Source organism: Miscanthus floridulus, unplaced genomic scaffold, assembly GCF_019320115.1.
Source record: "Miscanthus floridulus cultivar M001 unplaced genomic scaffold, ASM1932011v1 os_2295_1_2, whole genome shotgun sequence".
Classification (NCBI taxonomy): Eukaryota; Viridiplantae; Streptophyta; class Magnoliopsida; order Poales; family Poaceae; genus Miscanthus; species Miscanthus floridulus.
The window spans coordinates 1-16,708 of NW_027098210.1; the positions used below are offsets into that span (position 1 = coordinate 1).

Consider the following 16,708-nt stretch of genomic DNA (forward strand, 5'->3'; position numbering starts at 1 on the left):
TCCCACGAATTACACCCCCATATAGTGGGTCAACCATCAAAAGATAACAGTAACAGCACCTATTCCCATCAAGCAATCACACTATCACAGTATGACCAGAGACGACTACAACTACATACGTCTCCATATCACCAGTTCACAGCACCACGACGCGGATCGATACTAATCGACGGCCTCAAGCCGATCCCAAATCTAAGCACGCATATACCTTGCAGGGACGGCCCTTGATGACGAGGAAGCCGTTCTTGCGGACGGTGCCAGCCTGCTGCGGGTAGGTCTTGGACGCACCAGCGTCGGCCTTTGATTCGAAGTGGTGCTCCTCCGAGTCCGACATGGCGATCCCTGCATAAAAAAAAACCCAATCCCCCAAACAAGATCCGAAAATTAGCCTCGATTTAGATTCCCCATATTTCAGGAAACAAAAGAAATCACAAATCAAAAACCAGAGCAACTAAAATCGCAGCCAAATCTGAGCGGCGGCCGGTCAGAATTTCACCTGGCTTGGGTGGGTCAAGCGGAGGCGGAGGAGCAGGGAGGAGATGCACAGGCGGATGATAAGCGATAAGCTCGCGGCGAATCCTAGGGTTTCAGGATATTTATACTCATAACAGCAGGTGCACCCACCGCTTCCACCCGAGGGGAGACGGTGTGTCTCACTGACTGTGGGGTCAGCAAGATAATGGGCCCGCATGTCGGTGGAACGGCTTTAGGTGCAGATGTTGAGCGAATCTGAACCGTCGGTTTGGTCGGGGGGTCGGACCCGTGTACGGCTCCAAGGGTAGGGCATCTTCTCGCGTTTGAATCACGCCATGGACGGCTGAAAGCATCTTTCGAGCTGTTCGGCTGACTTTAGTTTTATACTGTAGCAGCTCATTTTTTTTTAAAGAAAAATATTATTTTGATTGAAAAAAAAGGCTGGCCAGCCCGTCTATTGTGGCCAACCGAATTACTCCTCCTTTTTGCTCGCCTTTTTCCCCCCCCTTTGCTTCCTTTCCTTTTCTTTTGATTGAAACACTTTTCGTTTCCTTTTCAGCGTCTCCTTTGCTGATCAGCGATAAGAAAACAATCGTGCGGGGACGTTTCCAAACCTTATTCCGATGATCCGATCGGGTCGAGATTCGTTGTGAGAACGCACTGTTCTTGGACCACAATCGTGCGGGAATATATGTTTGTAGTAAGAGCAGCTCGTGTAGTGAAAACTGAAAAGTCAAACCATAACGAGAGAGAGAGTATGTTTGATTTAAAGTTTTAAACACACGATTCCTTACCTTCTAGTTTGGTTTGAAACATCAAACTACGCAATAAGCAGAAATAAAACACAGGCATAGGGAACAGACTATGCAATGGCCCGTTCGCTGGTTTGAATCTTGGCTGAAACTGGTTGAAAAGTATTGTTCTGGCTAAATTGTTGTGAGAGAAAAACACGGTTCCGACTAAAAAAATAAATTAAACAAGCTAAATATAGAGTAAACCGAAGAGAGCCAGTGAAAACAAAAACACACGATGGGAGCAGAAGACGACGCACCGGTGAACTAACGATCTGGCCACACAAAACTCTGCGTGCTCAAGCTCAATGCAGATACGCCGCCAAGCAAAAAAAAAATGTTTACCAATTAAATGACGGGTCGGATCGGATTAGATTAGGATTGGAGCGGGAAAAAATCATGTCAAATTCTTTAGTCTGAGGCTAACCCAACACAATTACGGGTGGGGTCGGACTATTTCTCGAATTTTTCTACTTCGGTTTTGGTTTTTGGGATACAAAATTCATGGTCCGAATACAACGAACAAGCGAGTCGGGTCAGGTAGAGATTTATTTTGACAAGTTGGGTCAAGCTGGGTGGCCATGATTAGGTTTATTGTTTACTCAACCTTGAACCCACCAATCAAACTCTATGCAGTATCTAGGTAGCAGCGAGAAACATCGGTTTTATATAGAGCCCACGGCTAGTGAACCGTAAAAAAAATTGCTTTTTGAAGTCGAACTCCCATACTAAACCAATCCTAACAAAATATACAGAGAGAATGGTAAAATGAGTCAATTGTTCAATTATTTGACCATGTTACATTATGTAAGTGGTTTTTAGTTTGTGATGTAGTTAATGAGTGATGTATTCATTTTTGTGTAAGTAGCTAAAATTTAGCTAAGTCTATTAGTTGAAGCATCCAAACACCCCAGTAAAAGTTTAGCTAGGAAACTTTCAGCTAGCTAAAGTTTTATTTTAAAATTTGAGCTCCCTAAACTTTAGTTGGGTGCATCCAAACAGGCTCTTAGCTGACTTGAAATAGCTAAACCCAGATAAACTTTAGCTAGTCTTTTAGCTGGGCTATTTGGATGCCTAGCAGCTAAATTTAGCCAACTAAAGTTTAGCTTGTGCATCCAAACAGACCCTAATTCAATTTTGATGATTAATGGTGATATAATTATTTAGTGATGTTACAATGATGATAATTGATTAGCTATTTATAACTCTCATGCCCCTAATGACGAAATTTATTTCAGTTTTCAAAATATATGTGTGATGGTTAAGGATGAACTAGTTCTAAGTGTTATTTGGAGGGACGAGACACTTAGCGTAGTATACGTCTTTATTTTTCTCCTTAAGCCTACTATTAAGAGGGGTATGAACATCAGCCTGTTCGTTTGGTCGTAAATGATCATAAATTTTCAGTCAGAACAGTATTTTTCTCTCACACCAAACCAGCCAGCAGTAATAATCCACGATCGTATACGATCGTTTCAGCCCCAGTCAAACAGGCTGCATGTAGCTTGACCTATGTGAGTCTCGCGAATGGATGTGATGCACACTTGTGAAACTAGAACTAAGTATACATGCCCTGTTTGCTTGGCTGATAAGCCATGATTGGAAGTACTGTTGGTTGATTTGTTGTATGAGAAAAATGCTATTTGTTAACTGAAAAATTACGGCTTATAAGCCAAGTAAAGAGGGCGATAAATGAAGCCCAAGAGTCACTAAAAACAAAGTCAAACTCAAAAGTTGTTTGAAATGGAGGGATTTGGAGACTTTAGTAAGGCCAATAGCGCGCTAATGGATGGTCAAAGGAGCTGAGATCACCTTATCTTACCATGTGCACCGGAGTGCTCACATCGAAACTTAGGAACGGTGTATGTTTGTTGTGTAAACTAAGAGGAGATAAGAGCACTAGAGTTGTCTGGTGCGATGCTGGAGCTATCCACCGGAGCTTGAGTGCAGAGAGTGTCCTTCGGGTGTTGGGAGCTCTCCGGTGGCTCACCGGATCGCTGGACCGGAGTCTCCATATAGTAACGAGTTTTAGCCTGGAGGTGGTGGGAGTGGGAGGCATTGGAAATGTCCAATGCAAATTTCAAAGGGCTAGTTTTGGGTGTTTGACCTATTGTTGGATCAAAGAGAGTGACTAGAGGGGGTTATTGAAATGCCCGAACGTATTTGCTAGTTTTATATAACTTTAATACTAAGTTCCTGTTCGGTTGGCAGAATTTTAGCTGAAAAACGCTGTTCTGGCTGAATTATTTTGGGAGAAAAATACTGTTTTGGTTGAAAAAATAAACATTGTTTCGGCTGAAAAAAGAAGCCGAACAAGCCGAATATAGGGTAAACCGAACGGGGCCTAAATGCTAGGTACTATGTACTCTCTTTTTCAAATTATGAGATGGTTTGGCTTCTCTAAATACATTGCTTTTACAATGTATCTAAACACAATGTATGTCTAAGTGTATAGCAAAACATATATATCTAGCTAGAAAAACCATAACGTCTTATATTTTGTGAGTAGAAAGCAGTATTTAAGCAATAAAGTAATGGATTACTAGCCCTTTCTTACCTCATGGCTCCGCCACTGCTCAACTAGATGTTGTTTAATGAGGCAGTAGAAGGCCGGATTACAATCGTTATGAAAGAGTTTTGCCATGGTAGAGTCGTAGAGCTTGCTTCAAAAGCTTACAAAAAAGAGGAAATGTCACGAATACATACATGGGCACATGGCCTTCGAAAAGCTGCGAAAATCAAACAAATAAACGAAGATACGCCTAGAATCTCAGGTGCTATTTGGATCGGTCACCAGAGCAGTAACGGCAATAGAAAGGATTGCTCCTGGTATTTGATACAGGGTAATAATTAGTGCTATCTGTTTGGTTGTGTGCAGATAAGAGGGGTATAGCAATGATGAGCCTACTATTAAGAGGGGTATGAACATCAGCATGTTCGCTTGGTCGTAAACGATCGTAAATTTTCAGTCAGAACAGTATTTTTCTCTCACACCAAACCTGCCAGCAGTAATAATCCACGATCATATACGATCGTTTCAACCCCAGCCGAACAGGCTGCGTGTAGCTTGACCTATGTGAGTCTCACGAATGGATGTGATGCACACTTGTGAAACTAGAACTAAGTATATATGCCCTGTTCGCTTGGCTGATAAGCCATGACTGGAAGTACTGTTGGTTGGTTTGTTGTGAGAGAAAAATACTATTTGTTAACTGAAAAATTACGGCTTATAAGCTCAGCGAAGAGGGTGATAAATGAAGCCCAAGTGTCACTAAAAACAAAGTCAAACTCAAAAGTTGTTTGAAATGGAGGGATTTGGAGACTTTAGTAAGGCCAATAGCGCGCTAATGGATGGTCAAAGGAACTGAGATCACCTTATCTTACCATGTGCACCGGAGTGCTCACATCGGAACTTAGGAACGGTGTATGTTTGTTGTGTAAACTAAGAGGAGATAAGAGCACTAGAGTTGTCTGGTGCGATGCTGGAGCTATCCACCGGAGCTTGAGTGCAGAGAGTGTCCTTCGGGCGTTGGGAGCTCTCCGGTGGCTCACCGCATCGCTGGACCGGAGTGTCCATATAGTAACGAGTTTTAGCCTGGAGGTGGTGGGAGGCATTGGAAATGTCCAATGCAAATTTCAAAGGGCTAGTTTTGGGTGTTTGACCTATTGTTGGATCAAAGAGAGTGACTAGAGGGGGTTGTTGAAATGCACGAACATATTTGCTAGTTTTATATAACTTTAATACCAAGGCCCTGTTCGGCCGGTAGAATTTTGGCTGGAAAACACTGTTCTGGCTGAATTATTGTGAAATAAAAACACTGTTTCAGCTGAAAAAAGAAGTCGAATATAGGGTAAGCCGAACGAGGCCTAAATGCTCTCCCTTCTCCAAATTATGAGATGTTTTGGCTTCTCTAAATACATTGTTTTTACAATGTATCTAAACACAATGTATGCCTAAGTGTATAGCAAAATCCATGTATCTAGCTAGAAAAGTCAGAACGTCTTATATTTTGTGAGTAGAAAGCAGTATTTAAGCAATAAAGTAATGGATTACTAGCCCTTTCTTACCTCCATGGCTCCGCCACTGCTACTAGAGCAACTAGATGTTGTTTAATGAGGCAGTAGAAGGCACCGGGTTACAATCGTTATGAAAGAGTTTTGCCATGGTAGAGGCGTAGAGCTTGCTTCAAAAGCTTACAAAAAAGAGGAAATGTCACGAATACATACATGGGCACATGGCCTTCGAAAAGCTGCGAAAATCAAACAAATAAACGAAGATACGCCTAGAATCTTAGGTGCTATTTGGATCGGTCACCAGAGCAGTAACGGCAATAGAAAGGATTGCTCCTGGTATTTGATACAGGGTAATAATTAGTGCTATCTGTTTGGTTGTGTGCAGACACTGCAGGCGGTGGAGTGGAATTGGATAACGGCCAGAGGGGAGCGGTAATGATTTTGCACCAGCCTGGATTCGATCCCACTGTTACCGACTACAGCTTAGCTCAACCAAACATAAAACAACGGTAACCAATCACGTCGTGAACTGAGCCCGGACAGAACTTACAATGCCACCAGTGCACACTTAAACTTGGTAATGTAATAAGTACCACGCTAGTGTACATGCTTTTTTCCTTTATATTCTTGATGCAACCAGTGTCCATAACTTTTGCGTGGTCTTGAAAACCATGACATATATAATGCCATAGTAACAACCACCATCGTGCTAACTGTACACTCCAAATGACAACGACAACCAACCGTGTCTCTTGCAGCTATGGAACAGTGTTTTTCTCTCACAATATTTCAGCATAATCATCAGCATAAGAGAACAGAGTGCTAATAGCCAAACTTAACATTCAACCAACCTTAATTATAGTCCTTGTATAATCGTAAAGGTGACATACAAGAAATGATCAGATGGTCCATTCTCCCGGAACGGATGGCTCCGTTTCCCCCGAACGGCTTGTTCCGGACTAAACGAACGGCGCCTTAACGAGCATGCTTCCCGTCCACAGAACTCTGCTCAGTCAAGAACAAAGACTGCCGACCTGAAACTTCTCTATTAGTCTGGTCTCGGATCCACCGTGCTGCTGTGCCAACATCTGTTTCACGAATGATGCAGTTTATCACCTCTGTTTCACGAATGATGCTCCTAATTCGGAAAACATGAGGCAAGTACGACTGGCACATAGCAAATGCCGCCCAAGTGCTGGTGTTAGTTGCTACGGAGTATTTAGCTCCACACACGGCCGCAACTGGAAGGCAGGCGATACGAGTCGCACCGCTTTCACGAACCACTCCGCGAGTAGGAGTAGCCGGGCGGCCCCACCGCTCAGCGACCCGTCCCCAAACCCCCGCCGCGCCCGCCCGCCATGGCGCCGCCGGAGCCGGAGGTGTTCGACGTCGTCATCTTCGGGGCCTCGGGCTTCACCGGCAAGTACGTCATCCGCGAGGCCCTCAAGTTCCTCAACTCCTCCTCCACCTCCCCGCTCCGCTCCCTCGCGGTCGCCGGCCGCAGCCGGGACCGCGTCGCGGCCGCGCTGCGCTGGGCCGCGGCCCCGGCGCCGCCGCCCGAGGACGTGCCCATCCTCGCCGCCGACACCTCCGACCCGGCCTCCCTCGCGGCGCTCGCCGCCCGCGCCCGCGTCGTGCTCTCCTGCGCGGGGCCCTTCCGCCTCCACGGCCACGCCGTGGCGGCGGCCTGCGCGGCCGCGGGCGCCGACTGCATCGACATCTCCGGGGAGCCCGAGTTCATGGAGCGCGTCGAGGCCGAGCTCCACGAGCCCGCCGCCAGGACCGGCTCGCTCATTGTCTCCGCCTGCGGGTTCGACTCCGTCCCCGCCGAGCTCGGCTTCCTGTTCCACTCCAGGCAGTGGGAACCACCGTCCGCGCTGGTCTCCGTGGAGGCGTACGTGTACCTGCAGTCGACCAAGAGGATCGTCGGGAACATCGGCACCTACGAGTCGGCCGTGCTCGGGGTGGCCAACGCCGCCCAGCTGCAGGCGCTGCGCCGGTCCAGGCCCAGGCGACCCAGGCCCAATGTGAGTTGATTGATATCCACTCTTTGCTGCTTCTCAATTGATTTCAAGTGCTTGTTCGATTACATGTTTCTTACTCCTTACAAGAAAAACCAAAAGAATACAGTGCTGCACTAGAACAATATTCACATCGGCTTATAATTAGTAGGTCTTAAAATCCTCAAGGATGTATTGGAACAACCACTTGAGTTAGAACTTAGAAGGAACATCCATCTGTAGTTTGGCATGATGGGCACACTGACTACTGACTGCAATAGTTGCCGGGCCAGATCTCAGACTCATGTCTGCTCTGTACACTATAGGCTACTATACTAGAATTTGCTGCTGCTATTTGATTTGTGCTAAAATTGGTTGTGTTTTGATGAAGCCATGTTGACATAGACACATATATATAACAACAACAACAACAACAAAGCTTTTAAGTCCCAAACAAATTGGGGTAGGCTAGAGTTGAAACCCAACAGAAGCAATCAAGGTTCAGGCACGTGAATAGCTGTCTTCCAAGCACTCCTATCTAAGGCTAAGTCTTTGGATATATTCCATCCTTTCAAGTCTTCTTTTATTGCCTCTATCCAAGTCAACTTCGGTCTTCCTCTGCCTCTCTTCACGTTACTATCCTGACTTAGGATTCCACTACGCACCGGTGCATCTGGAGGTCTCCGTTGCACATGTCCAAACCATCTCAACCGGTGTTGGACAAGCTTTTCTTCAATTGGCGCTACCCCTAATCTCTCACGTATATCATTGTTCCGAACTCGATCACTTCTTGTATGACCGCAAATCCAACGCAACATACGCATTTCCGCGACACTTAGCTGTTGAATATGTCGTCTTTTCGTAGGCCAACATTCTGCACCATACAACATAGCAGGTCTAATCGCCGTCCTATAAAACTTGCATTTTAGCTTCTGTGGTACCCTTTTGTCACATAGGACACCAGACGCTTGCCGCCACTTCATCCACCCTGCTTTGATTCTATGGCTAACATCTTCATCAATATCCCTGTCCCTCTGTAGCATTGATCCTAAATATCGAAAGGTATCCTTCCTAGGCACTACTTGACCTTCCAAACTAACATCTTCCTCCTCCCGAGTAGTAGTGCCGAAGTCACATCTCATATACTCAGTTTTAGTTCTACTAAGTCTAAAACCTTTGGACTCCAAAGTCTCCCGCCATAACTCCAGTTTCTGATTCACTCCTGTCCGGCTTTCATCAACTAGCACTACATCGTCCGCGAAAAGCATACACCAAGGGATGTCCCCTTGTATGTCCCTTGTGACCTCATCCATCACTAAAGCAAACAAATAAGGGCTCAAAGCTGACCCTTGATGTAGTCCTATCCTAATCGGGAAGTCATCCGTGTCTCCATCACTTGTTCGAACTCTAGTCACAACATTGCTGTACATGTCCTTAATGAGCCCGACGTACTTTGTTGGGACTTTATGTTTGTCCAAAGCCCACCACATAATATTCCTTGGTATTTTATCATAAGCCTTCTCCAAGTCAATAAAAACCATGTGTAGGTCCTTCTTCTTCTCCCTATACCGCTCCATAACTTCTTATTAAGAAAATAGCTTCCATGGTTGACCTTCCGGGCATGAAACCAAATTGGTTCATAGAGACCCGCGTTATTGCTCTCAAGCGATGCTCGATAACTCTCTCCCATAGCTTCATAGTATGGCTCATCAACTTAATTCCCCGGTAATTTGTACAACTTTGAATATCCCCTTTATTCTTGTAGATCGGTACCAATATACTTCTCCTCCACTCATCAGGCATCTTGTTCGATCGAAAAATATGGTTGAACAGCTTGGTTAACCATACTACAGCTATGTCCCCGAGGCATCTCCACACCTCGATTGGGATACCATCCGGTCCCATCGCCTTACCTCCTTTCATCCTTTTCAACGCATCTCTGACCTCAGATTCTTGGATTCTCCGCACAAAGCGCCTATTGGTGTCATCAAAAGAGTCATCCAACTGAAAGGTTGTGTCCATATTCTCACCATTGAACAATTTGTCAAAATACTCTTGCCATCGATGTCGGATCTCATCCTCCTTTACCAAGAGATGCTCCCTTTCATCCTTAATGCACTTAACTTGGTTGAAGTCTCGTGTCTTTCTCTCACGAACCCTAGCCATCCTATAAATGTCATTCTCTCCTTCCTTCGTACTCAAATGTTGGTAAAGATCCTCGTACGCTCTACCCTTTGCCACACTTACAGCTCGTTTTGCAGTCTTCTTTGCCACCTTATACTTCTCTATGTTGTCCACACTCCTGTCATGGTACAAGCGTCTATAGCATTCTTTCTTCTCCTTAATAGCCCTTTGGACTTCCTCGTTCCACCACCAAGTATCTTTAGCCTCGCGTCCCCTTCCTTTGGTTACTCCACACACCTCTGAGGCTACCTTTCGAATGTTGGTTGTCATCTTGTCCCACATATTGTTTATGTCGTCTTCTTCCTTCCAAGAGCCCTCTTTGATAACTCTTTCCCTAAATACCTCTGACGTCTCCCCTTTCAGTTTCCACCACTTTGTTCTTTCAATCTTAGCTTGTTTATCCCTACGGGCATGCACCTGAAAACGAAAATCTGCCACCAAAAGCTTATGTTGAGAAACAACACACTCCCCTGGTATCACCTTGCAATCCAAGCATGCTCGTTTGTCCTTTCTTCTTACGAGGACAAAGTCAATCTGGCTACAGTGTTGTCCGCTACTGAAGGTCACTAGATGAGATTCTCTCTTTCTAAAGAAAGTGTTGGCTATCATCAGGTCAAAAGCTACCGCGAAGTCCAGAACTTCCTCCCCCTCCTGATTCCTACTACCATACCCAAAACCTCCATGAACTGCCTCGAAACCTGCGCTTGTAGTACCTACATGTCCATTAAGATCTCCTATAAAAAGCTTTTCACTACTAGGTATAGCTCTAACCAGGCCATCTAAGTCTTCCCAGAACTGTCTCTTAGCACTCTCGTCGAGGCCTACTTGGGGGCATACGCACTAATTACGTTCAAGACCATATCACCAACGACAAGCTTGACTAAGATAATCCTATCTCCTTGCCTTCTCACTCCCACCACACCATTCTTGAGGCTCTTATCAATCAAAACTCCTACTCCATTTCTATTCGCGACTGTCCCTGCGTACCAAAGCTTGAAGCCTGTATTGTCCACCTCCTTCGCCTTCTGACCCTTCCATTTAGTCTCTTGAACGCATAATATATTTACACGCCTCCTAGTCGTGGTATCAACTAATTCTCTTAACTTACCTGTAAGTGACCCTACATTCCAACTACCTAAACGGATTCTAGTTGGTTCGACTAGCTTTCTTACCCTTCGCACCCGTCGGCTCTGATGCGAAGACCTTTGCTCATTTTTCACTACACCCGGGCGCCGATGTAGCGCGCCACTAAGGAAGCGACGACCCGATCCTTGGTTACTTGACACCATGCCCAGATCACGACACGGCGCGTCACGGGGGTGACGACCCGGCCCTTGCCACATAGACACAAATATGCTTCCTGAAATTCAAATTAGCTTAGCTTCAATATATGTATTCCCAAATCTCCTAGTGTGCCAAGGTGTTATGATGGAATTGAATTGAATGGTGAAAGTTGTTCTGCTAGTAAACTTTCAATCCCTCTGACAAATCTTGAAATTAGCTCTCATACCCCCTGGATTTTCTTAGTCATTATAGAAATTATATGTGGCCATGTGGATAGACTGCTGGTATATGAACTCATAGCTCCTTTTTTTTCTGTGAAACTCTTTTATGAATTTCCTTCCCCATACTATCACCTTCATGCCGATATGTTAATTATTTGATCCTGTTAGGATGTTACTATTCGGTCAATCATTCGCTTCTTGTGTGCCAACTGCCAACTGCTAAATAGTCCTGGGGTGCCTTCAGAACAGCCTCCATACTTTCACATGCAAATGATGATTACCATGCCTTTTGTGTGTGCATGGAGTGGATTTTGATACTACTACTACACAGGAATTGTTATCTTATTTTGTCAAAATTCATCAAATTCTTTTGCAACTTCTTTTTGGTAAATGAAAGGCTCGGAGTTTGCATTTTGATGTCCTTAAATCACAGTGGTTGTATGCTTTTCATCTTTAATATGCTGTTGATATGCCTTTGTGGCATGTTATATTTTTTTAAGATAGTTTTCTTGAATCGAGAATGTCAAGATCCATATACGTCAATATCTGTAATTTTGCATTGAACTGGATTCACCCTTTTGTTGTCCATGATTAAGATTCTTAAGAAGCATAGAGCATAGTAGCAGTGCTTGAGAAGTATTTAGTTATTCCAATAAATGAAGATTTCATTTGTGTTAATTTTAAGATTCTTAACACAAATGAATGTTAACTTTAAGATGCCACTTGATGTGAAAAACATTAATTTGTGTTAACTTTTACTGAGCACATGTGAAAAGAATTTAGTTATTCCAACAAAATTTGGAGACATTTTATATGAGCAGATGAAGGGCTTCATTTGATTTGAAGAATCATCTACTAGTTTGTGCTGATGGTTGATGCCATTGATAGTTGTCAAACGCTACCACTTGCCACTATTCTAGTGAACCAGTTCAATTTCTTAATCCTACAAACACTGAACTTGGCCTTGAGCCTCATGACCATGGTTTGTTGTCCTCAACTGTATGACAATGTTCCTTGATCAATAACCACCATGTGCGTATACTGTATAAGTTCAGAGGAAATGTGAAAGCTATTAACGGCGTGTTTTATAATATTTTTAGTAGCTCCAGACTTCATATATAAAACAAAAGGAAGAGTGAAACATTGCTTGATTAAGTAAAAGCAGATTAGATGAATTTGGTGATTCCATGATTTGGATTTTAAATAAGAGCTTTGCTACAGTGATTGCTAAGTACCAGAGGTGCTTTCCCCTCTGATTTTTGCTGGCCATTGATCAGACAAGTACATTTTAAAATTTGAATTATGTAAGCTTTTTTTATTTGTCCTCCGCGTCCCCTGCTCTGTTACACTCTTCCTGTTGTTCTGAGACCCCCTGGATCCGCATCCAACTCCGTATCCCCTGCCGGGAGTTGGTCCAGTTCTGATCTCTCAATGCGCACAATTGCTGATCAGATAGTTTCTCAACTGTTTTTTCCCAAAAAGTTTTCCCCCTCAGAACATGTGCCATTCTTTATTTGTTTTTGCCTAGCTCCTGCCACGCCACTAAAACTTAGCAGTTTATCTCCCTTAATGCTTCGATATTTCCTAGTGGCTGTAAGTGACCGACAAATTGAGTCATAAGTCATAACTTGTAAGGGTGACCATGTGTCTGGTGAGGTGGTGACCGGTGACTGATTTCAGGTGCGTGACCATGCGTCCATTCCCCGATTTGGCCGATTTGGCAAAGCAAGTACTATTGTGTATTGCTTCCGGTTCTCATCGAGGTACACAAACTAGGTGATAAATAATTACTAGTGCTTGTTTCTGCCTCACTGATTGCTGGAGTACTATATCCTGGGTGAATCAGTGTCGACTTGCAGTTTAACAAACAACAACCAAGAATCAAAACTAGCAAATCATAAATTAGTGGTTCTAATGTAATGCTGCTAGATGGATCAAACTGATTTTTCCCCATAAAATAACCATTTAGCTCAATTCTTAAATCGATCAACTTAAACTTACACAAAGAACTCAATGTAACAGCTAACTATGTGAACTCAAATTAACCCATACGAACTAATTTTCTCTGGTCTAAACTGTAAAGTGCAATTACCAATTTACCATTTATTTAAATAAAAAAGGAAATAATATGGGTACTGGTCTCACTCTTTTTTGTACTGTCCCTACTTGAGTATTTTTCCCTAAGTGCCTCCTATTTTCTTACTGTAGATCAGACATGATTGCTATTATATTAATTTCTTGATTAAAATTTTAGTTTAATAGATTTTGTGCTATGTGCAACCTTGGCTGTTTAATTTTTGCAGTATAATTCACACATCTATTTAAGACTTTGGTCCCTATATTCGTTGCAGAGACGATCTGTTTGTGAAATGAGCATGGCTGCTTTGCTAGACAACCATGTGAGTAGTTTTCTGGTATAAATGTTGATTAATGCTAAGATTTCTTCCTTTATGCAGATTCCAGGCCCTCCGCCTCCTAAAGGCTCACTGATTGAGGGTCAGAATCCTCTGGGAATGTGGGCTATGAAGTTGCCTTCCGCTGACACAGTGGTCCTGAAGAGAACTCTATCAACCTTGACTGAGCATCCTGAGGGCCTTCCTGGTGCAGAAGAAACCCCAGAGTACGCTGAACACAGGAAGAAGTTCTGGTCTTCTGTCAAACCTGCCCATTTCGGAGTGAAGATCGCCTCCAGATCCCTGATGATGCTCGTGCGCTTCATCTTCACTGGAATCTTCATTGGCCTGCTCGCCAACTTCTCCTTTGGCAGGTCCCTCCTGCTGAAGTACCCTGAGTTTTTCTCCACTGGGATGTTCAGGAGAGCCGGGCCGACTGAGGAAGAGGTGAAAAGCGCCTCGTTCAAGATGTGGTTTGTCGGGCACGGCTACAGCAACGTGGATAGCTCGTTGGAGCTCGGAAGAAGCAAGCCGGACAAGGAGGTGATCACCAAGGTTTCGGGACCTGAGATCGGTTACATCACAACTCCGATCGTGCTGGTGCAGTGCGCCCTCGTCCTGCTGAGCCAGCGTGCCAACCTGCCCAAGGGCGGCGTGTACACGCCGGGTGCCGTCTTCGGCCCTACCGACCTCCGGCAGCGCCTCCAGGAGAACGGGCTGTCATTCGAGGTTAACGCGACTAGGGCCATGCGCTGAAGTTCACTGCTCCATTCAGTGCATCCAGTGGAAAAAAAATGGGAGAAGGATGCAACCTGAGCAATAATAAGCGCAAAGTAGCGACTTAATTGTGTGTGTGGTATAGTCCTATGGAATCTTACTACCACAATACCTTCTAAAGTACTCCGTACCTAGTTTCTTATTCGTATGCTGTGTTTATATGAGGTGACAATAGGAAAACGCTGTGCTAATCCGTGTCATCGTGTCCTGTAGAGAGGGGTTGCAACGTGTAATGCCAGACTCGGCATGCTATGCGCCTATGTGGAAGGAAAGATGCTACCAAGTGCAATACGTGAGGTCCAAATTCTGAACTGGTGTTGCTTTCTATGTTATTGTGGACATTGTTTAGCCTAAATTATCATTTAGCTCATTTACACACCGTTTAAACGTTACACATGGTACACCGTTTCTGATTTTTTTGTTTAATCGGTTGTTTTGACCGTTTAAGCGGCAATTTTGGCTGTTTAAACACACGTCTTGCCTGAATAATGGTGCCCGCAAAAAAGTTCTTCGACTTTGAGTGAGGGCCACCCCCTACGATCTTCCTCTGATCCAGACGTACAGTGATTGCATTTGAGCGTTCTATCATCTGGCGAGCGTAAGCTTTGGACTCACAAAGTCACGATTTTACCTACTACTAGATCCGCATGTTTTTTTAACTCTTCTGTATCCGTATCTTCGTGATGCTATACAGTGCAAAAGGTTCTCAGGAAGCAGAAGGTGTTTTGGAAGAAGCGTTTCCAAACGAGGTCTTAGCTTGTTTTTTTTACTAGAATAGGAAGGCCAAATTCTTCATGGCAGGCTAAACTTTGGCCATCAAACCAAATAGAAGCCAAAATATCAGTCATGAGCACATGACCAGTATTTTGTTTGGCACTGTAAAACCAGAACCAAGTGTTTGGCGTCTGGTGATGCATGCCAAGCCGCCTACTTTGCAGTTTCGACGCAACTAGCGCCCGGGCGTTCGGAGCGAGCACGCGCCAGGACGTCCCTCGGGACCATCCGATTGAGATAATAGTAGTCGTCTAAATCCCATCGAATAAAGCAACGACGGAAATAAATCAGACCTATCCGATGCAATAGAACGAGCGTGCCCTCGCCTCTGAAAACGAGCCCCCCCCCCCTCCCCGTGCGGCCCATCCCCCGTTGCGCCGTCGTGCCTCATCGTGTCACCATCCCCCGCTGGGCCGCCATCCCATACGCGCCAGTTGCCTTCCATGCCCATCCCCACCGTGCTCCATCACCCGAATGTCTAATGAGAAATTTTTCATCGGGAGATCTGTTGCAACACGAAGCATGCAACATAAAAAAAGTCTACCACAACATCAGAACAAGGCTACTGCAACAATAGAACAAAGCTACTGCAATGCGAGATGCAAGATTTGAAAAAAGAGACTAATACAACAAAGAAATATTACTTGTTGCAACATCAGAACAAAGCTACGGCAACAACATAACAAAAGCGCAATGCGAAAAGCAACATCAGAAAAAAAAACTGATACAACAAAGAAATATTACTTGTTGCAACATCAAAACAAGGCTACTGCAACAACAGAACAAAACACAATGCGAGAAGCAACATCAGAAAAAATAGACTAATGCAACAAAGAAAAATTACTTGTTGCGACATCAGAACCAGGCTACTGCAATGCGAGATGCAACATCAGAAACAAAAAAGAGAGACTAATGCAACAAAGAAATATTACTTGTTGCAACAACAAAACAAGGCTAGTGCAACAGAGCTCGTCGAAACCCTAGCCACCACCGCGTCTCTTAGATCCAGAGGAGGAGGAGGAGGGCTCAGATCCAAAGGAGGAGGAGAGGGAGTGCTTAGATACAGAGGAGGAGGCGGAGGAGGAGGTAGGGGAGGGCTCAGATACAGAGAATGACCGACCTACCTCGTCGGAGCCACCGCGGTCATCCTTGTCTCCGGTGGGGGGAGGAAGCGAGGGAGCGAGGGAGGGAGTGTAGGCGGTGGGATGACTGCGAGCTGTGGGGCGTGGCGTCCGTCCCAAGGGCGCAAGTAGGCCCAGAGCGCAGCGCGGCGGAGCGACAGCAAGTGGTGTGCGGGGGAGCAGAGTGGGTCATGGGATGGCGGAGAAGCAACGAGTGGGCACGGGGGGAGCGGGGGATGGATCACGGGATGGGATAACGATGCCGATGGAATAAGGAGCGGGGGTCGCAGGGCTGCATCCGGACGAAAGTTCGCGGCAGACGCCCGGTTCGTATCAATTTCGTTGCAGTTTGCATGCCGAGTTTTAGGTACTCGAAAATAGACCCATGTACTGCCCGTATTGGTATGGTCTCTTTGCCAACTCTCAAACAAGTTGCGTCCGTTCAGTATTTATTTCTCACAACAAATCAGTATCAGCCGACTTATCGGTCACATGAACCATCAGCCAAACATCGTTCTTATTTTCTTCTTATTTTTTAACTTTTCTTTAGTTCTTTGACCAACCTTTGTGTCGGTGTTTTGGACCGGCGGGCCCTCAACCAACTAGTAAAAATGTACTGCGTGCCCCTAATCCCGGATGATGATGCAAAGAGACACAAGGTTTATACTGGTTCAG

General features: G+C 44.9%; 1 protein-coding gene across 1 annotated transcript; it reads left to right on the forward strand.

The window, feature by feature from the left end:
- Positions 1-6,514: 6,514 nt before the first annotated feature.
- LOC136534781 (probable mitochondrial saccharopine dehydrogenase-like oxidoreductase At5g39410) lies at positions 6,515-14,463 on the forward strand. Its single transcript, XM_066527150.1, has 2 exons — positions 6,515-7,306; positions 13,425-14,463. The coding sequence occupies exons 1-2, from the start codon at positions 6,638-6,640 to the stop codon at positions 14,115-14,117; spliced, it is 1,362 nt and encodes a 453-aa protein (XP_066383247.1). The 5' UTR covers positions 6,515-6,637; the 3' UTR covers positions 14,118-14,463.
- The last annotated feature ends 2,245 nt before the right edge of the window (positions 14,464-16,708 follow it).

Excerpts from the sequence above, each read along its gene's own strand:
- LOC136534781 (XM_066527150.1), top strand. The coding sequence starts at position 6,638 with ATGGCGCCGCCGGAGCCGGAGGTGTTCGACGTCGTCATCTTCGGGGCC. Across the intron at positions 7,307-13,424 it reads CCAGGCGACCCAGGCCCAAT|ATTCCAGGCCCTCCGCCTCC; the intron begins GTGAGTTGATTG and ends TCCTTTATGCAG.